At 41.8% G+C, this 19,319-nt stretch overlaps 1 protein-coding gene across 5 annotated transcripts in view; it reads right to left on the bottom strand.

Annotated features, from left to right (window-relative positions):
• patz1 (POZ/BTB and AT hook containing zinc finger 1) overlaps positions 1-19,319 on the bottom strand; it is a 112,552-nt gene that overhangs the window by 17,013 nt on the left and 76,220 nt on the right. For 3 of the 5 annotated variants that reach the window (XR_010977299.1, XR_010977300.1, XR_010977301.1), the window contains exon 5: positions 4,256-17,037. Coding sequence is in view for 1 of the 5 variants with exons in the window: in XM_068055399.1 (XP_067911500.1) it covers positions 16,559-17,037 (479 nt within the window). In the remaining 4 variants the exon portion in view is untranslated. Of the gene's footprint in view, positions 1-734; positions 2,522-3,555; positions 17,038-19,319 lie in introns of those variants that run through there. The other 2 variants (XR_010977298.1, XM_068055399.1) reach the window with 2 other exon arrangements.

The raw sequence follows: 19,319 nt of genomic DNA, 5'->3' as shown, positions 1-19,319 counted from the left end.
GCCATCGTGTATCTTCGTCATCAAGGTAGGACCCATCACTTCTGTTTTTAAGTGCTTCTATTTTAGAAGTACCGTAGAAATACCTTTGTCAAAAAAAAATCTAAAAGCCTGCTTTCCAGCTCAGTGATAGGAAATAGTCTCCTAATCTTTTAAAGTTTTGGGGAAGGAGAGGGATGAGAAGCAGGGGAAAAGAGGAAAGCATATGGGGGAGAGGGGAAGGGAGATGTGAAGGCTGGTATGGTGTAGGACTACAGATGGAGGATACAAAAATGGGAGGACATAGTGTTCATGGTGGGAGAAGAGGATAGTTGAGTGGAAGGAAAATATTTGTTAGGACCATGGTGAATGATGGGGTGGGGGGGGGGGGGGGGGTGGGAAAGAGAAGCCAAGACAAAGGGATGAGGGTGAAGGTCTGAAGACTGAGAGGAGGGGAGGAAAGGAGAGATGTGCACAGTGATGATCAAGGGGCTGACACTGCAAGAGACGAAGAGAGGGGATGGGTCAACTCCAAATACATTGCAAGCATCATCCTTACCAACAATCCACCACTCACCTGAGAATGACAGAAGAAATCACACAGACAGGAACAGTTGATTAGGAGAGAAGCAGAAGGAGGAATACAGAGCATGAGCGAGATGACAGACAAGTAGAAGATAGACTCCAATAACTCATTGAGAGCAACATCACAGGAGATCCACTGGATGAAGAAATAAACACTCCATATTTATTCGAGATATTTATTAATAAGTCATATGATTACATCCATCCTGTAAGTACATGATACAGAGAATATAACTTGCAAGCTAGTACAAAAAGCAACACATACCTGTAGGAGAGGCATGTACGCAGTCACTTTTCCAAATGGAAATAAAAACACTTTTAGTTTAGTAACAAACGATTAGGATAACATTGCTACAGTTTTAAAATCTGATTCAGAATTACTGGGATAAATGATACAAAAAAACTTACACAAACAGAATTCTTGCATAATAAACTGTACTCCAATCAAACAGTATTATACATTATGTATGTGTGTATATTAAATATCCCATTGAAGGCACATAGTAACAGGTCTGCAGCACATGTATAGTTTGCACATACTTCACAATCAATATCCAAATTGAACAAAATAAGATAAAGCAGGTGCATTTTTATGTAGAACTAGAGTGTGGTCAGTTCTTTATTTTTGATTTTTTATATACATAAATATGGCTAAAAATTCTTGCAGCTAGCTTTATTTCAGCATTCTCTTTTATATTCCCAGACAAGACCAAAAGGGTGGGGGGTGAAGATTGGGAGATAAAGGAAATTACATTAGACCAGTCATCTGACACCATCTGTTGATCATTTATCGCTGGCATGTCCAGACTATATGTAGCCCAAAGACCCTGTCAATCCAGCCCCACGAATCTCACTCCTATTTTTTTTTTATTCGTTCTTGGGATATGGGGGTCGCTGGCTAGGTTATTGCCCCTCTCTAATTACCCTCGAGAAGGTGGTGATGAGCTGCCTTCTTGAATGGCTGCAGTCCTTGGGGTGAAGGTACGTTTCACCTACTTGTAGTATGTGCTGTTTGAATATTGTGGCTCCGCAGGTTTGAAAGGGTCTGTTATTTAGTCCTGTCGCTCATGGTGGATGAACAAGAACACCAAGACCTGTCGGTATCTACAGATCGGTTTATATGTAGGTTAATAGGTGGCCTTTGAGGCTCCATGGTACATGCCTAAATTACAGAGGCAAAAAGCTTGGACACCCACTGAGTTATCAGAACAGGCAGATGATGGTAGAAGTGAATGGTGGGGAGACATACCATCATTATGATGATGTTATTAAAAATTCATTGGTTCTATTTGTCATGGATAAGCCTATAGGGGAATAGTATCACTGCAGCAAAACAGCAGTCAGCAGTACACTGAATAAACCTGTTGCATGATCAGAATGACAATATATAATGATGAGACACAGTTTCTTAGTATCAAAAAAATATTGGTTAGGGCTGTGTTGCTGATTCATTGTCATGTAACCAATGCATTCACTATTTGAATTCTTTCCATGCTCCTTAAATTCTCCAACAGACTGCCCCACAATGATATCTGATTAAATTGAATCGCAGTTAAGAATTTCGAAAGGAGAGTGTTGCTGCAGAATAAAAGGTTTGTTCTGACAATTCACATACATTCAGCAACCAACTAAATCACAAATACAAACCATGATAAATCAGTAAAGGCAACCCCCCCGAGTGATCGACTGACTTATTATGAAGTACCCTTACTGGTCCCTCTTTTTAGGTATCTGCTACGTGGCCACAAGTGAAGTTTCTATAGAGGACATGCATGCTGTGCAGAAGACTAGAAACACTGCATTGTTACAGTAAAGCCAGGTTTATGGTCCTGAAAAACACAGCCTATTTGGCACGGGGAAGGAGTGGAGATTTGAGCTGAGATGCATTTAGTCTCCTGCATGGAAATGGTGTTTGAAATAAAAACCAAGTGCTGGAAATATTCAGCAGGTCTGGCAACATCTGTGGAGAGAGAAAGAGAGTTAACATTTCAGGTTTGTAACTTTTCATTAGATCTGCTGAGTATTTCCAGCACTTGGTTTTTATTTCAGATTTCCAGAATCTGCAGTATTTTGCTTTTATTCATTTGAAATTTTTGATCTGCCTTCTATGCCAAGCACACTACATGTATCTTATTTCAAGGACCACTTAGCCAGGTCTCAGGTATGTTGCTGAAGAGAATATTGCATGTTTTGAATGGAGGGAGGGGAAACAAGAGAAAAAAGTGGCACCATTCGACATGCTTTAATCTCCCTTAAGGCGCATAGAGAGCGACTATACAGAAGGTTATGCTCCAATGCAGCCTTCTCTCCTGGGTTGTCCTGAATTGGCTGCAAGCTGTAGCACTGAGATTTATCTGGACCAGGCATGGTCCCGCACCCACCAAACTACTTCCATTCCCAATACGGTCTAGAGCAATTACTACACCACCCCCACCCAGCTGACTACATTAGATTGGCCAAAACTTAAAAACTTGCTTCTGTGAAATATGTGAATTGGCTCCAAGCTGTAGCTCTGTGATTTATCGGGACCCTACAGTCTACCGTACTATTCTATAGCTCGAAATACTCTGGATGTAGCGCAAAGCAGGAAGGGCAACATCTACAATTGTACAGGGTGTCTTTAGTTCAAGTAAAGAACTTCCATATTCCCTCCTTTACAACTCATTGAAATCCTGGTGACAACACTGTACTGGCATAGAATTCAGTTCATAATGGTGAACAGCAGCAGATGCCAGGGGATATAAAACACTAATTTACCAATTGACAATCCAACAGAAACTGAAATGTACAGTAGTTACTACTTTGCAAGTTAATTGAAATACAATCGATATAAATGGGAATAATGGAATGCACAGTTTATCTGCGTGCGGGAACCTTTCAATCCATGAATAGGGATTAACGGGGTTGATCTCTCCTGTGAGATTAACTCAATATCCCACTGCAGTAGTAGTTTAAAACAGTTAAAATAATTAAGACACACAGACTAATATTAAATATATTTAAAAAGTTGCTTTTAATTACATGGAAACACAAACTAAAGATAGTTCTTTAGGAGGTCATGAATACGCTAATCTGACTTCATAAAGCGTTCCCCTCCTTCTCCCCGACATCCATCCACGGTATAAAAATATTGAACAGATTACATTACATCATCTACTTTAGCTTTCTACAGTTTACAAGCCATCATAGACCAGAACAAAGGCTCTTCTCTCAAGTCGCTTTGCAACCCACTGAAAGGAAAAAGTTAATAACTTTCTGAACAGTCACATGATCAATATAAACATTTGTTTGCATCACGAGGCTTGTAGCACGCACTCGGGAAATTTATCAAGTTCTATCAAACCTGTACACATTACAAGTAGAACACAGGTAGCAAGCAGTTACAGGTATAATAGAATGAAAGGTTCAGAAATAGCATATAAAATGGCTCAAACATTTAGCATTTAAATGTCTGATTTCCCATCCACCTACCCATTATTGTACATGTAAAGAATAAAATGATTTAGACTAATGTATATTCTCCCTCTGCTTAACGAATTTGGAGCAAAGCACTCCCAGAACACATTATCCACCACTTGTGAGGTTACTGTATGTGCTGGTGCCCCAGCCAATGCCCTTTGCACCAGCCTTGCAATCCCGTTTTAATTCCCTATGCGAAGCCCTGTAGCTGGAGTGACTGCCTATATTCTCTTACCTCACTCTCAGCCGAGACTGCTCATTCTTGGGGCTTCTTAATCTAAAGGGATGGATACCAATGGGAAGCACGGTGCCTCACTCAACGCCCCTATGTGCTGTGGGCTGGCGAACTGCATGGTGGCAACGGCAGCGGCACATGGACCAATCCATCAGATGCACTGGAAAAGACGGCTGTGTGTCAGGCGCCAACCAATGGGGAAGTCGGGTAGTCAAAAGAAAAGAAAAACTGTACTGAACATACATCTTATTGCTTTGGTTAAGAGCAGTGAATACTCTGGTGCTGCAGCAGGTGAGATCGTTACCCTCCCTGCTCAGTGTACAATGCTGTCTCCAATGACACATTAGTCAGCTGAGGCATTTTCATCAGCGATTTGCCAGCAGTGCTGCCGAGCATAGGTACCAAAAGCCTTCTTGGGAAGGGGTGGGGAGAGGGAGAGATTCCATTGCCTGCCAGCAACAGGTAAACTTCCAATGGGTCTCCAATTTAGATTTCACCAGTATACAGGGATCAGCTATCCATACCAGATCAGCAGAGCACTTATGACATCGCCTTACTGCACAGATACTCCCCTCGACATCAAGAGAAATCTGCAGGCCAGGGTGGGGAAACTGCGTGTGGGGAGCTGTTCCACTGCAGACAATATGAATTCAGCAGGATCAATGCTGACATGTACCAACAGAGTTTCAAGCCATAATTGGAGTTAACTTTGACTGCAAAACCTGCCTGGTCCAAACTGCCATAAATTCCTGGAGTGACCTCTCTCACCATTTTCTTCCTAATAAGTTGGCACGTGAATCAGGGTGGTAATATAGCACCAACCAGTGAATTCGCTGAAACTAAGCATTAGACAGGAGGAGAATGATGTGCAAGAGGGGGAAGGGGAGGTAGAGTGAGCGAGTAGAAGTGGAGGTGATTGTATTCAGTATGGACCAAAGAGAATGTTCCATCCACAAAGGCCAACATACAAATCTGTTTTAGTTTCTTCAGAAAATGCCGCAAATGCATCAATGTTCTATATATTTCTGTAATACTGCTTCACAATATTCGCCGTTAATGAACAAATCTATCAAATGACATATCAGAGTGACGAGATAACCCAGCAGAACCCATTCAACTTGATGAAGTAAGCTCCACCAGTAATAGCTTGGGGCCTAGCAAATTAAAGCTCCAGGAAATTCTACCTTTAACAAGCGAGTTTGTTAAATATTCAATTAGTCAGTTATATCACAGTAAAGAAAACATTCCAGTGTATTATGGCCCATCAGCACTCACTTGTTTCCTAACCCTTCACATAGCATGTTGCAATATAGATTTTGGCCATTTCAGAAACAGAACAGTAAATCGGCTTTGCTGTTTTGGTTTTATCCAATCAGAAGAGCAAGTGATTGGCTAACAATGTCGTTGCCTCCATGAATTTGTTTGCTGAATTTACCATGCATGTCACACATTACCAATTACTTTACCTCTTGACGGAAAAGATCCATAATCCTGAAAACAAAGGAACGGTGTTACCAAGTTCACTTGGAAATAAAAGGAAGTGCACTTAAGTGAGTTATGCTGCAATACTCTCAAGTCATCCCATCAAACATCTCCAGCATTAGTGACTGACCTATAACTGCAAGTAATTAACCCTGGTATCAATACAGATCAGAACGTACTCTCCAAACTCAGGTTTGACTATGGAAGGGCAACAGTCCAAACTAAGTTTATTACATCACAGTTCAAGTTAACACAAGATGATGCTCTCAAACACCCACGACGCTGCACACAAACCCTAGCGACAGCATTCCTAGGTTAGTTTTTACTAGTTGGAATTCTCCATTAAGCATGAACGGACAGGAATGTGCGTGCTGACAGCAGTTTCGCCCACCCCAGTGCTCATTTTCACACGAGGCCAATATATTATACATAACTCGCTCAATCCCAGATCGAATCTGTTTTCAGGTGTGTTTTAATAAACAATACTGTTCTCCGACAACCACGAACAGTCGAACACTGATTGAATAGGGCACGGTATTGTAGTGGTTATGTTACCCGACTGGTAATCCGGAGAATGAGCGCTCAAAACATATTGGAAATTTGAGAATCTGGAAACAAAAAGCTGGTATCAGTAAGTGACCATGAACAGGTACGAAGAAGCTGGGAGAGGTACACAGAAGACAATGCGGGGCATTAGGGAGGGAATCTAATAGCATTAACGGTGCCTAAATGTTCTCGGGGTTTTACTATCGTCAGAGGAACAAGTCGCAGCTTTGATGGTTGATAGCTTATCGCAATAAAATGACCAAGAACATCAGGGGGGGATTGCTCCGAATGTTTCAGTTAGATGCCTTAAAGCACTGCAAAAGGGCTGCAATAGTTTAATTAAAACGTCAAGCGGCCCTGAGTCTAGTGAGTGAATGCAGCATTGGAAATATCAGTCGTCATACAGATTTTCTGTCTGTCCTGTCAGGGCATCTTAGCTGAGTATTATAAATGGCTTCAGTATCGCTGGATTCCTGCTCCTGATCACTACTCAACAACCTCACACAGGGAGTTCACAGAAATGAATGCTGGGCTCAGCTGCGATACATTCCATGGTCGAAAAATACCAACAGGGAACAGTTATCCCCAGCCTGAGCTTTGGTTGGCATTCATCTTGGTTTTCCCAGAAACATGCAGTTCTTGAACAGTTCTCCAAATGCGGTGCCAAACAGCGGCTCTATGCACGTGCACATCAACTGCACCAACTGTTCACTGATAAAATGAGAACAGCCCTCCCCAGTACTATTAGACTTCCTCTGTATGCCATATTATATTTGATATATATTAATGACCTGAACTTGGGTATACAGGGCATAACTTCAACATCTACAGATGATATGAAATTCGGAAATGTAGTAAACAATGAGGATAGTAACAGACTTCAGGAAGATTTAGACAGACTGGTGACATGGGCAGACTTGTGGCAGATGGAATTTAAGACAGAAGTGTGAAGTGATGTGTTTTGGGAGGAAGAATGAGGAGAGGCAATATGAACTAAATAGTACAATTTAAAGGGGATACAGGAACAGAGAAACATGGGGTTAAACATACACAAATGGCCGAAGGGTCAGTAACCAGAAGACATAGAGTTAAGGTGATTGCCAAAAGAACCAGAAGCGACATTAAAATTTGTTTAAAAAAGCTAAATTCAATAGTAACATTCAAAAGCGAGAAATCCTTGAATTGAAAAAATTTACTGTGCTATGGAAAAAGAGATGAAGACGACTAATTGGATCTAGCATACAGCTGGCACAGCCATGATGGGCTGAAAGACCTCCATCTGTACTGTCAGTCTATGATCCAACAAAGTCAGATACCCATTCATAAAGAGCATACTTACAATTTTGCGTAGAAGAAACAGAGCAGTGGTAGCCACTTAAAAGTCCCATAGTAGTGAAAGTGCCTCTTTTTGTACTTTAGTTGCAAAATTGCTCTACAGTCTAACTGCTCTTCCACAAATCCTGCAGAGGTCAAGCCACAACTGATGTAAATATAAAAAATACTTCTCCATACCCATTTTCTGCAGCATGTCTGCCTCCATCCCACCATTACTGCGAGAAACGGAAAACAAACTCCAAATGTGGCAAAGGGTAGCCACCTGGAAACTTGGGGCAGCTTTACAGAGGCTGTATATGTGGTTTGTCCCCTGTCCTTTATGCCTAACTTTTTCGTTTGTGGACCACTTAGGCAGAGAAAAAGACTTTGCGGACCACCTACCGGTCCTACCCCACCTACTTTCACTTGCCACTGCAAAAGAACTCATCAGAATTATTGGGAAGAATGGCGCTGCTTTTGTTGAGACACCAATGAGGTGATGTCTGGTTCCAAGCGGGAGCGATTCATTCTCATGTCAGCCTCCATGTTCAGCCAGTTCCTCTTTGTTTTCAGTCCCACAAGTGTTGAAAATCCGATCTAGCAGTTGTATGTGGTAACAGTAACATAAACCTTGCTTATAAAACTATACTGTTGTTGCTTGTGCTTATGACTCATGCCACGCACAGGAGCCAGTCTTGTTGTGTGATGACACTCAAGTGGTGGATATGAGGGTTCTGGCCTGTTCGCTTGTATGGCCTCAGCTGTGGCATTGTGCATCAGTGACTTGCATTTTGAAACAGCCTGCAGACCACAATTTGAGAACCACTGGACTACATGTAGGCCTCGCTATCAGTTGGCTGCTAGTATTCAAGCAGCCACTTGATGGTACTGCAGAGCAAGTGAGGTTAACTATAATCCACTTTAGGCCTCACTGCAGAGTCCAGCTGAGGCCTACAACATACTGTCCCATTAACATGAATACTTCCCTATTGCCTGATCCTTCTTCAAAGGTTTTAATGTGAAATGAGAGGGAAACAAACATTATTTGTACTTAGTTATTCCCCACCGACACCCCCTTCCCTAACTTCTAAAGGTACCCGCAGCCCTCCTGGATCTTGTTCAAGACATCGTTCTTCATGTTCAAGTCTTGACAATGAGCGAGAGCTATTCACCCCCGAGAGGTGGACACTACTGCCAAGCCTGATCCTGTCCTCATCTAAGTTTAGGCACATGCAGTTTCTAGTAGCAATCACAAGTGGAATCTGATTTTGGTCCTCTCTAGATCAGAGCACTGAGGCTAACTCGGTACTGACCAGGGATTAATTATGGAATCTCCTTAATCTGTGTAGCTCAATACAGGACCGGGCGGTGTCCTTACCAACGAAACAATCAGGGCTCTACTGAGTTAGTTTAGCTGCTGCATCACCCCTGGATGTTTAGGCCACTGGTTTTACAAAGAACACACTAATCAACTGATATTATAGGAATGAAAGGAAGACTTGCATTTACATAGTGCTTTTCACCTCAGGATGGGCCAAAGCACTTTGCAGCCAATGAAGTACTTTTGAAGTGTCATCACTGTTATAATGTAGGAAATGCAGCAGCCAATTTATGCACAGCAAGGTCCAGAAACAGCAATATGATAATGACCAATTTGTTTTAGTAATTTTGATTGAGGGATAAATATTAGCCAGGATACGAGGGATCACTCCCTTTTTCTCTGAAATATTGCCATGGGATCTTTACGTCCACCTGAGGGCAGACAAAGCCTCAACATCTCATTCAAAAGATACCCCTGCTGACAGTGCCGAACTCACTCAGCACTGCACTGTAGTCACAACCTAGATTTTTGTGTTCAAGTCTCTGAAGTGGGACTTGAATGCACAACCTTCTCACTCAGGAATCAGAAATGCAAACTCCAATCAGAAGAGTTTCTAGCGGAACAGAATTGAAAAACACAGAGGTTAAGTTAAATATGTATAGAAACTTGGTTAGATCACACCTAGCATACTGTACACAGTTCTGGTCTCCATATTACATTAAGGATATAGAAGCACTGAAAAAGGTACAAAACAGATTTTCAAGGACAATACCAGAACTGAGAGGTTATAACTATCAAGAAAGGCTGGGGCTCTTTTCTGTAGAGAAGACTGAGGAATAATCTTAAAGGAAGGTCTTAAAAATGACAAAAGGCTTTTAATAAGGTAGACATAAAGCAGAAGTTTCTACTTGTTAGGCTGTCCAAAACCAGAGGCCATAAATACAAGACAGCCACTAATAAGCCCAATATGAAATTCAGAGAAACTTCGTTATCCATTGGTTAGAATGTGGAATTTGCTACCACATGGAATGGCTGAGGCAAACAGCATACAAAAAAGAAGTTAACAAAGTACACAGTGAGAAAGGAACAGGTTATGCTGATGGGATTAGATGAATAAGGGTCGTAGGTTGCTCGTGTGGAGCATTTACACTAGCATGGACCAGTTGGTCCAAATCGCGTGTATCTGTTCTAAATTCTACACCTGACCCAGCAATCAAAAAGCTCCATCAGACTTAAATTTCAGATTTACCTAATTTTGGCTTGTGAGTTTTAATGCCAGCTACAAGCAAGATCATCAATTCTTAAAAAAGCAGAATACATTATAAGTTGCCCAAACAGCTATGTCACACCAATGGTATAAAGTTCTGGAGCTGTAGGAATTTCAATGGTTTGAACTATTCCCAGAGTCTGATTCCATCTTTATTTGCATGATTAGATCTGTGTCCAGTAAAAGTCTGTTCTCAATGTCTGCACATATGTGCTTTTTAGCAGGGATCACTGGATATCAAGCAGGAGCTGCAACCCAATTCAACTCCCAGCCTAGGAGAGTGCTGCCACCCTATGCTTCCCCAGTCGAGACCAGCTAGCTACACCAGACCAGGAACAAACACACTTGAAACAAGGCCGCCCCAAATCTGGCTACCATATTTTGGTCCAGTCTAAAGCACCGAGAGCAAAGCAGAAACAGTGCAGGTTCTGGTATTAAACTAATCACCTTTTTTAAAAAAGCAAAATACTGTGGATGCTGGAAATCTGGAGTAAAAGTAGAAAGTATTGAACACAAGGTCTTCGACCTGAAATGTTAGCTGTTTCTCTCCACAGATACTGCCTGACCTGTTGAATGTTTCCAGTATTCTGTTCTTTTATTCCCAGTCACTTTAAATCCTCCTCATTGTTTAATATTGCAAATCTCTCCGCAGGACCCCTTGCTGTAGACTGCAGATGATTCGATCAGGTGGACTCTGTGCCGACTGTCACTGCTTCCAACTAGCAAACTGGCAGTGGGTGGCTTGTGGCGGCTACACCAGCTTTTCCCTTTCTACACAGCTGATGAACCCCACTGCCAGCCTGTGGTCATAGGCAAGTTACTAAATTCAAGCCTGTCACAATTTGAATGGGAGGCAGGTGGCCCACCTATTATTCCACATCAACTCTGGAGCCTATCTGTGCCTTGAGGTTAATTTCAAAAGGGAAGGAAATGTTTTGGTTGCAGGGTGGGGAAAGAGTTCTTCTTGCACAGAGTACAACCCCATACAAACTCAAAAATGTCCCACACCTACCAGACAATATCTAATTTAAATAGTTCATCTCCAACATTATGCAACTTTACAATTGTGGGACTTCAATTGTGGCAATCCATTCTAAGACATGGTGCATGAAACACTCTGCCTGCGTCACAGAACAGGCCCAATGATTTTAATAAAAGTCAACCTTTCACACAGGCCAGCAAGCTGAACTGGAGATATCCAGCATACCCGTGATCCCCTTCCCACCTCCCTGCCCCATCCTGACTATTCTGAAGACTAGCTCCTATCAATGGAGTGAGTCTGGGGCATGCTGACTGTCCATTCTTGTAACTTACATCATCAGAGCAGTTCAGAAACCTGAAACAACAGGTTGCTATGCAGCAAAGAATTTGCTATCCACACAAAAATATGTACACTTGAGAAAGGAGATATAGAATTAGACCAAACAATCGAAAGCTGCCCTGCTGTATCCGCAGCCATGACAGCTCTCATTTATCCCTAATTCCTGGCCTTTTCTCCATATCCTTTCATAGCCATAGAAGATATTGTGGTTTTTAATTTTTTTTTGGGGGGGGGGGGGGGTGGAAAGAGAAGATGGGACAACACTCTGTTCCTGCCTGCCATTCCTGCCTTTACTTCCTCTTGAGGAATAGTGACAAAGGTGAACTACACAAGTCTCCTGCTGTGAGAACCACTAACGTGGGCATCACTTTGCACAGAGTTCAGTACAAATTGGAATAAAGTCATTCATTCAAAAGAAAACCCCAGAAAACTATAAAACCCTCAGCATGTATCACAAGGGACAATGATCCTAGGAAAGAAATCTTCCTAAGTCTCTCCAGCACCCAACACTTCACTCCTCTAATGCAACAACACTATACCAGCAATAAACCCTTGCAAACTCAGCAATTCACCTAACTGGCCAAAGGTTACAGTAACTTCAGGACCTTGCATCCATCCCTTCCTGGCTTGTTTCCTAATCACAGATGCCCAGTTCATAAATTTCTAAGTAGCTTATGCCCGCTATTCAGTGTTTTGTAACAGACATGGCACCAGCCCATCTGCAAATTACCAGTCGCTAATGGGGCAACAGTTGAAAGGAAAGCTCAGAAATCAACAGTTTGAAAGAATACACTTACAGATAATGCCTGAACACATCTCCTCGTCACAGCCTGGAGGACAGTTCATTCCTAGCCTGCTGAAGCAAACAGTCACTCATTTCCAATCTTTTTCTCCGATGCCGAGAGCTGTAAAAATTGCTATCTTAGAGTTTCAACACAAGACAAATAAACTCCAAGACTAAATCCCAACTCAGGTCAACCCTTTCTTTGGTAACAATGAACTCCCATCAGGAGTTCATCTGCACAGTAACACTGTTGCTTCTCAAGGTTAAGAGAGAAATTCCATTTCTTTTTTTAAAAAAAGGTAATTCCTGATTAAATTTACTTATATTATTCTCATCTACACACATCACTATTTCTGAGAAACTACATAATCTAAATACAAATTCTTTGCATCTGTGCAGCATCAAATCCTACTGATCACATAGCTGGTTCAACAGCAGGCCCCACTGTACTCCTTACTTTCCACCCACTAGAATGCCAAATCTAGATATAAAACACGCCCATTTATTTATGCTGTGCAGCCTTTGTAAAGGATCATGGTTTGTCTACTCGCCAATGTTCTTCCCATCTCTCAAAGGCATCAAGTCTTTCTGGGCACAATTCCAGAGTTTCAGGTCAGCCTCCAGTAGGTACCTTGCACACTCAGTGTCTGAATCTAGACAATGAGTGGCAGCAGGTCTCTCAAAAGGGCATTGGGACAAATACAGCCAACTCGATCCTGTGCTGACTTGACCTGTCCACACAAGCAATTTCTAGGAGGGTCACTGCATATTGATCAGGATAGGTATCAGCAGGGTAATTACCTGTGGTTGGACGGAAATCAGTTGACCCTGATCCATAAACTCTCGACCTCCCTAGCACTTCCTGCAAAGGTCAGTGACTAAGTAATTAGGAGCAGGAACTCCAGTCCACTTTCCCCATCCCATCTCAGGGGACATTGAGAGGCCATTTATGACACCATACTACCATCTAGCCGAGATTAGTCTACTTGCCATTGACCAGGATTGAAATCTGAGTTAAATTGGTCTCATTCAGATTTGGTGGCAACATGAATAAACAAACAGGACTAAGTACATATACAATAAATTAGCCTTTTAAATGTAATTAGCCTATAGAAATCTTAAACTAAACAGAATATTTATTGGGAAACTATTTCTAGGTTTATCAGGATATTTTTCATTCAGTGACAAATGAAAGATGACCGTTAACAAACAGCACAAACTCCTGGACTTTTAAACAATGGGGGAAAGGGAAGGGGGTGAGTCAGTAGTGCGCACACTGGCCATCACCTCTGAGACCTGCCTTTAATACAGCTGCGACAGATGGGCTGAAGAACTGCTCCTTCTGCAGTGTAGGAAGCAACTGAAAGAGAATTAGCACCATCTCCAACCAGTTCCTGTGAGGCGCCTGAGTCACCACAAGTCTAAAGCTCCACTCAGAGAAGTTGTAAGAATAGCTGATATGGAAATAGAAAAGTTCGGATTTGATACACTTTGTGGCAGCACATGGCCTGTGCCAGACCTGACCTGAGGAAGTGCTCCAAACTAATGCGTCACCAAAGTAGAAAAATGTTCTATTCCCTAGTAGAAAACCTCACCAAATATATAAATATATAGATATATACATTTAACAAGACAAAACAACATAAATAACCACATCCCTAAAGTATCCATAATATTAATATAATGGGAGATTACCAATGACAACAAAACTTTCATCCCATCCAATTAAATTACAGAATCTCTAACGAAAAGGACAAGAACCAGATTTACCTGTCCCTGTTGTTGGATGGAGGGGTTACACTTGGGCCTGGATCCTTTAAAAATACATGTGGTCTCCTGCATCGAAGCTCAACAGGCACCTCAAGCATATCTCTGACTCAACCGCCTGACCAGTTTTAAGCACTGGTTCTGGTGACTGAAAGGATTTTGTAAACAACAGTGTTTTTTTCAAAATAAAAACAACATATGTTTTTCCTCTCCCCCCAGCTTCCTAGGTTGATGTACTACCATGATTCCTCCTTCTTTCAGATGCCACGGTCTTTCAAGCAACTGGAGGCAATAGGACTCCACAACTGGCCAGTATGAAACAGCATTCAAATAAGGTCAGCTACCCACAGCCTCCTCCTTCCCCCAGATGCAAATTACTTGACTGCTGCATGGCCACCTCCTACCCTGCCAGGAATGTACAACAGCGCCCAAACCAAATAAAACTGACAGGCAGCTCCATGATTCAAAATGATCACCTCCTGGTTGCAGTCAGTAATTTGAATATTAAGAACTGCACCATATCCAGAAAATTCAGTTCCAGTTTCATTTCAGGGTGAGACGAAGTCTGTAGTGTTAACCGGCACTTACTATCAGTCTACTGCAAAGAGAATGCTTGGTCTCACATTAGCCAGACACCTAATTCATCCTGTTATTCAGTAATGGTCATTCCATTATTTCAGCCTCTGCTATGCTCTAAGTTTATCACCCTATTTTTTAAATGCACAATACAGATTTAAATTGCATTATATGGTATTTGGAACAAAAGCATCAATTGTATGACATTCCTTTTTCCTCTATTTTACCAAAGGCATTAATACCATCCAAAGACATTACCGTGTTAATAACATCGCACAGGCCGACTTCAATTCCATCACTAGTCGATAAAAAATGTCAATAAACTCCAAGGGCCCCAGTTAACTTGTCATCAGCGAACTGAAGATCTGGTGCACCTGTCCCTTTGGATTCTGAAGACTTGACCCCCACAAAAAAAGCCTTTTTCCTGTCCTGTGTGTTTTCATTCAATTAATCTTGAAGCCTTTAAAAGCAAACCTCAAGCTTCACATAATCTGTACACAAAACACTGCTAATCTCTAGCTCCTGTCAGATCCCTTTTTACCAGTTCATCTACTTAATATAAAGTTTCCAAGGGAATGTTTTCATCCTACTGGAGTGCGCAGTCATTCACTGCTCTGAAGAGGTGACTAGCAGCCTGGTGTCAAAAGAGATCACAATAGTGGTTAAAATGCACAGGAAAGTGATACAAGAATGGAGCCGTTAGCAATTTAAGCTTGGGTTTCATTAAAAATAGCATTAGATGGAACAGCTTTCATGTGTTGGCGAGCCATCCTGCACTTCAAAGAAAACATATGAGCTTAAAAAAGGAGTCAAATTTCCAAAATCTGGGCCTCAAATCACGGTGCCATGCTGGTAAAAGGCTGCAGGTTCTCCCTCCACCAGCAGTTAATGACCGCAGGTAGCATTCACTTTGGAACTTGACAGCATGCTTTGTAGGTTAAATAGAAGTTACTAGAATTTTGTCTCATCATTGCGTGTTAATGTGCTTGTAGATATGTTTACAAATATTTCCCCTACTGAAATCATATCAACATCCTTTTTTTAAACAATTTAGCTACATGTACCAAACAGCGGATATCAGCACCAACACGTGACGTTGCTACTTGTAGAGCGATCAGCAGAAATCTTCTGAGATGTTTGGAGCTTGAGAGCATCTTTTTTAAGACATTACTGTAATGGACTGTCTCGTCATCTAGGCTAGCCCATGAGTGACTCAAACATCCAACTCTCTATCCAAAAAGCACTCAACAATTCTGCCGTATCTAAACCATTGTAAAGAGCGCACCCAACAAGAATCAACGGCTTGTGTGAGCGCTGTTCCTTGTGGGCTTTGGAGTTACAATTTCTTTTTTAAAAAACTCAATATTTGGTACTAAACTGATCTTCACACTTGTATCTAATTCATTCCATAGCACACTTTTCAAATTTTAAAAGACTACTTACTGTATACCTTTAGCACTTTTTAAAAATACATATTGCTCATTTTGAACAAATTTCATTGGGCAGACGCTTTTTAGCTGGCATGGGGGCACATTTGCCAAAAGGACGCAACATGACCATTCGATTAAAAGCAGTCCTTTGGAAATAATCAGCTGCTGGAGGCAACCCCCAATTCATATACTGTGTGTGGTACAAATACACCTGCTGCATCCAACATTTGGGGCAACTGAAACCTATTGCAAAAAGGCATGGAACTGTCTTCTACCCAAGGCAATGTTCTGGAGTACACTAGGTCTGATGGCCAGGATGGTAAAGACCACAGCACCCACTGCACAAGTTACCATCAGCTCTCTAACCCTTTCCCACCACCCATTGTTTTGTTTTGGATGTCTTTTAAAAAAAATTAATGTGGACAATCTAAGCACTGCCATTCACTCAACGGCGACCATCTTTTGTATTCTGAAGAGCTGCTCCTGGACGAGGCCTCACTTCTGCTCAGCAGGGTCCTCAGTGCTCTGTTCAGGTTCTGGACCAGGACCAGGACCAGTATCAGGATCAGGATCAGGCAATGAGGAGCCAAATGCATTCTGCACAATCTGAAACCCGAATGACTCCAAGAGGGACATGTTCTGCTGGGGTGAAAAGGGCGAGCTTAGGCCAGTGGGCAAGTCAGCCAGTGCACCACCGGTGGGCTTGACGTGGACCTTTAGCATATGCTTGTTCAGATAGGACTTGGATTTAAACACTGAGCCACAGTCTGGGCAAGTGTATTTCTTCGGTTCAGTGTACTGCTCGGCGTTGGCCTCAATTTTAATTTTCCCATTGTTGAGGTCGCACTGAAAGGACTCATCCTGGTCGTGTTTCAGAGGAGACTTAAGGTCACTGATGTCTGAGAGATCTCCAAATGAGTCAGAGTTCTCCTGCGAATCCTGATGCTGACACTTCAACCCATCCATCTCACCATCTGCAGAAACAAAGGAAAATCAATGCTCGTCACAGTTTGCTGTGGTAGGAAATACAAAATCAAATCAAGCACCACACCCGCCCACCAAATGCTCTAACCCAACTACGGACTTAAAGCATGCTTCACTTCACAAAATACATTTTCCAATCTAAGCCCTTTCATTGATTGGCATAGTTTGTACATAAAATTCATCGACAAATACTACTTAAAACCAAGTTAAGTGTTTTGGAAGAACTGCAACATTTGGATTTGGTTGAAGGGTTAGAAACAGTGGGGGACTTGCCAGAATAATTATGCACCACTTGCTCATGTACGAGTATAGACCCTGAAAAAAAAAATCCTATTCTCTCCCTTCTTTCCCCAAACCCCCCAAAAAAGGTTATAGTGATGGCAGAGTGACAGCCTTTAGATTAGTGCACACAATCTGGCTCGAGAAGTTTCCAATTTTAGTCAGGCATCCAGAATAAATGCAAGGCAGAGGCGACAAGGACAGAGAGGGAGAATCTAAGACCAAACTTACTGGGCCATTCATACACTCAGTGCCATTATTGGAGCAGCACAGGAATCTACAGAGTTGGAAGAGACAACAGAGATCAACATAGCTGGTCTCAGAGCCCGAGCAGATTTCCTGTGTGCTTTCTCAACTGGGGAACGATGTGGCAAAATTAAAGCAATTTTTAAAAAAAGCTATATAAACTAAAAAGGAAATCTGAACAAAACACAGCAGTTATGAATGGATATCTTTTAAAAGGATAACTAGATTTTTCTGGAAAGTAATCTATACTGATCCCTTGTTCGATGTCTCCAATAAAATAAATCCATGAAACATCATGCGTCACTGAAGCCCTAGTACCAACAGTCTACTACCAAAGGTGGCGAGCCTGTGAGGGAATCATAGCAAGGCTTTTTAATGGTGACCATCTTTCAGGTTCACTCAACCTGAAGCAATACAAGGTTAAAAAGAAAACTGGCATGTGAATATGAATGTGGTAAAGTAAAACACAAGGAGGAGTGGGATGTGTAAAAATAACTCATCGAGGATCATTTGGAAACAGTTTCACTTGAGCTGGACAATTTTTAAGTGCTTCAAGTAGCTTGATCTATTTAAACATTCTTTCTCAATGTGTCAGTGACATTCATGATCGCTGGTGATCATAGTCATGTGACATCACCTTTTCATTTCCAGTTAATGAAATATTTGGGATAACTGAATTTTTGGTTTAAATGACAGGCATATGGAAAAGCATTTATTCAACATCACTAAAATTTAAATTTCCACAATTTAGCATTCTTTTAAACCCAAATTTCAAAGGTTATTGCTTTCTTTCCAAAATTGAAGAACTCTTCAAAAGCAGCTTCTGGGTTAAATTTGCTCAGTGAACAATTTAGCACATTCTCAGGAAATCCTTCTGTTCCCTACTTAGATAATGATTAACCCATTTAAAGCAAACGATTTGAATCTACTACAGACTACCACCTGAAGGAATTGCAAACAAACATGCATCACACAGTACAATTTCAAATCCTATTTCTTCATCCAAACTTCATTTTAGTCAGTTCACCTTCCCTTCTAGCTATCCCTTCCAAAATCTAATCATCCCCTTGCCATAAAAGACAGCTGAATCTGTCAACACTTCCATTACTGGCATACAAGAGGAACATAAAGTAATCATTTCCCTCTGCTGGATAGAACACTAAAGCATCTCCTTTTTCCTCATCCCATTTCCCAGCAAAGATCTGGAAGTTGTTGCGTGGCAGATATTATGAGAGCACGCATTCCCTATCATGTAGTAAGTTACTGCATCAGATTGGCACTATTGAGAACTGAATGCAACGTAGTAGTAGCCACTTAGAACCTAAAGTCCAAAGATGTTTTCTTTGTTAGAAGACTGCAATAAGCTGTTTAACAAGGAGAGCTACTTTGGGTGGCACAGTGGTTAGCACCGCAGCCTCACAGTTCCAGCAACCCGGGTTCAGTTCTGGGTACTGCCTGTGCGGAGTTTGCAAGTTCTCCCTGTGACCGCGTGAGTTTCCGCCAGGTGCTCTGGTTTCCTCCCACAGCCAAAGACTTGCAGGTTGATAGGTAAATTGGCCATTGTAAATTGCCCCTAGTGTAGGTAAGTGGTAGGAGAATTGTGGGGATGTGGTAGGGAATATGGGATTAATGTAGGATTAGTATAAATAGGTGGTTGATGGTCGGCACAGACTCGGTGGGCCGAAGGGCCTGTTTCAGTGCTGTATCTCTCTATGACTTTCCATGGGGAGGGGGTTCACAATACATT

The sequence above is a fragment of the Heterodontus francisci genome, chromosome 23 (assembly GCF_036365525.1).
Source record: "Heterodontus francisci isolate sHetFra1 chromosome 23, sHetFra1.hap1, whole genome shotgun sequence".
Classification (NCBI taxonomy): Eukaryota; Metazoa; Chordata; class Chondrichthyes; order Heterodontiformes; family Heterodontidae; genus Heterodontus; species Heterodontus francisci.
This window is presented reverse-complemented; position numbering and strand designations above follow the sequence as displayed.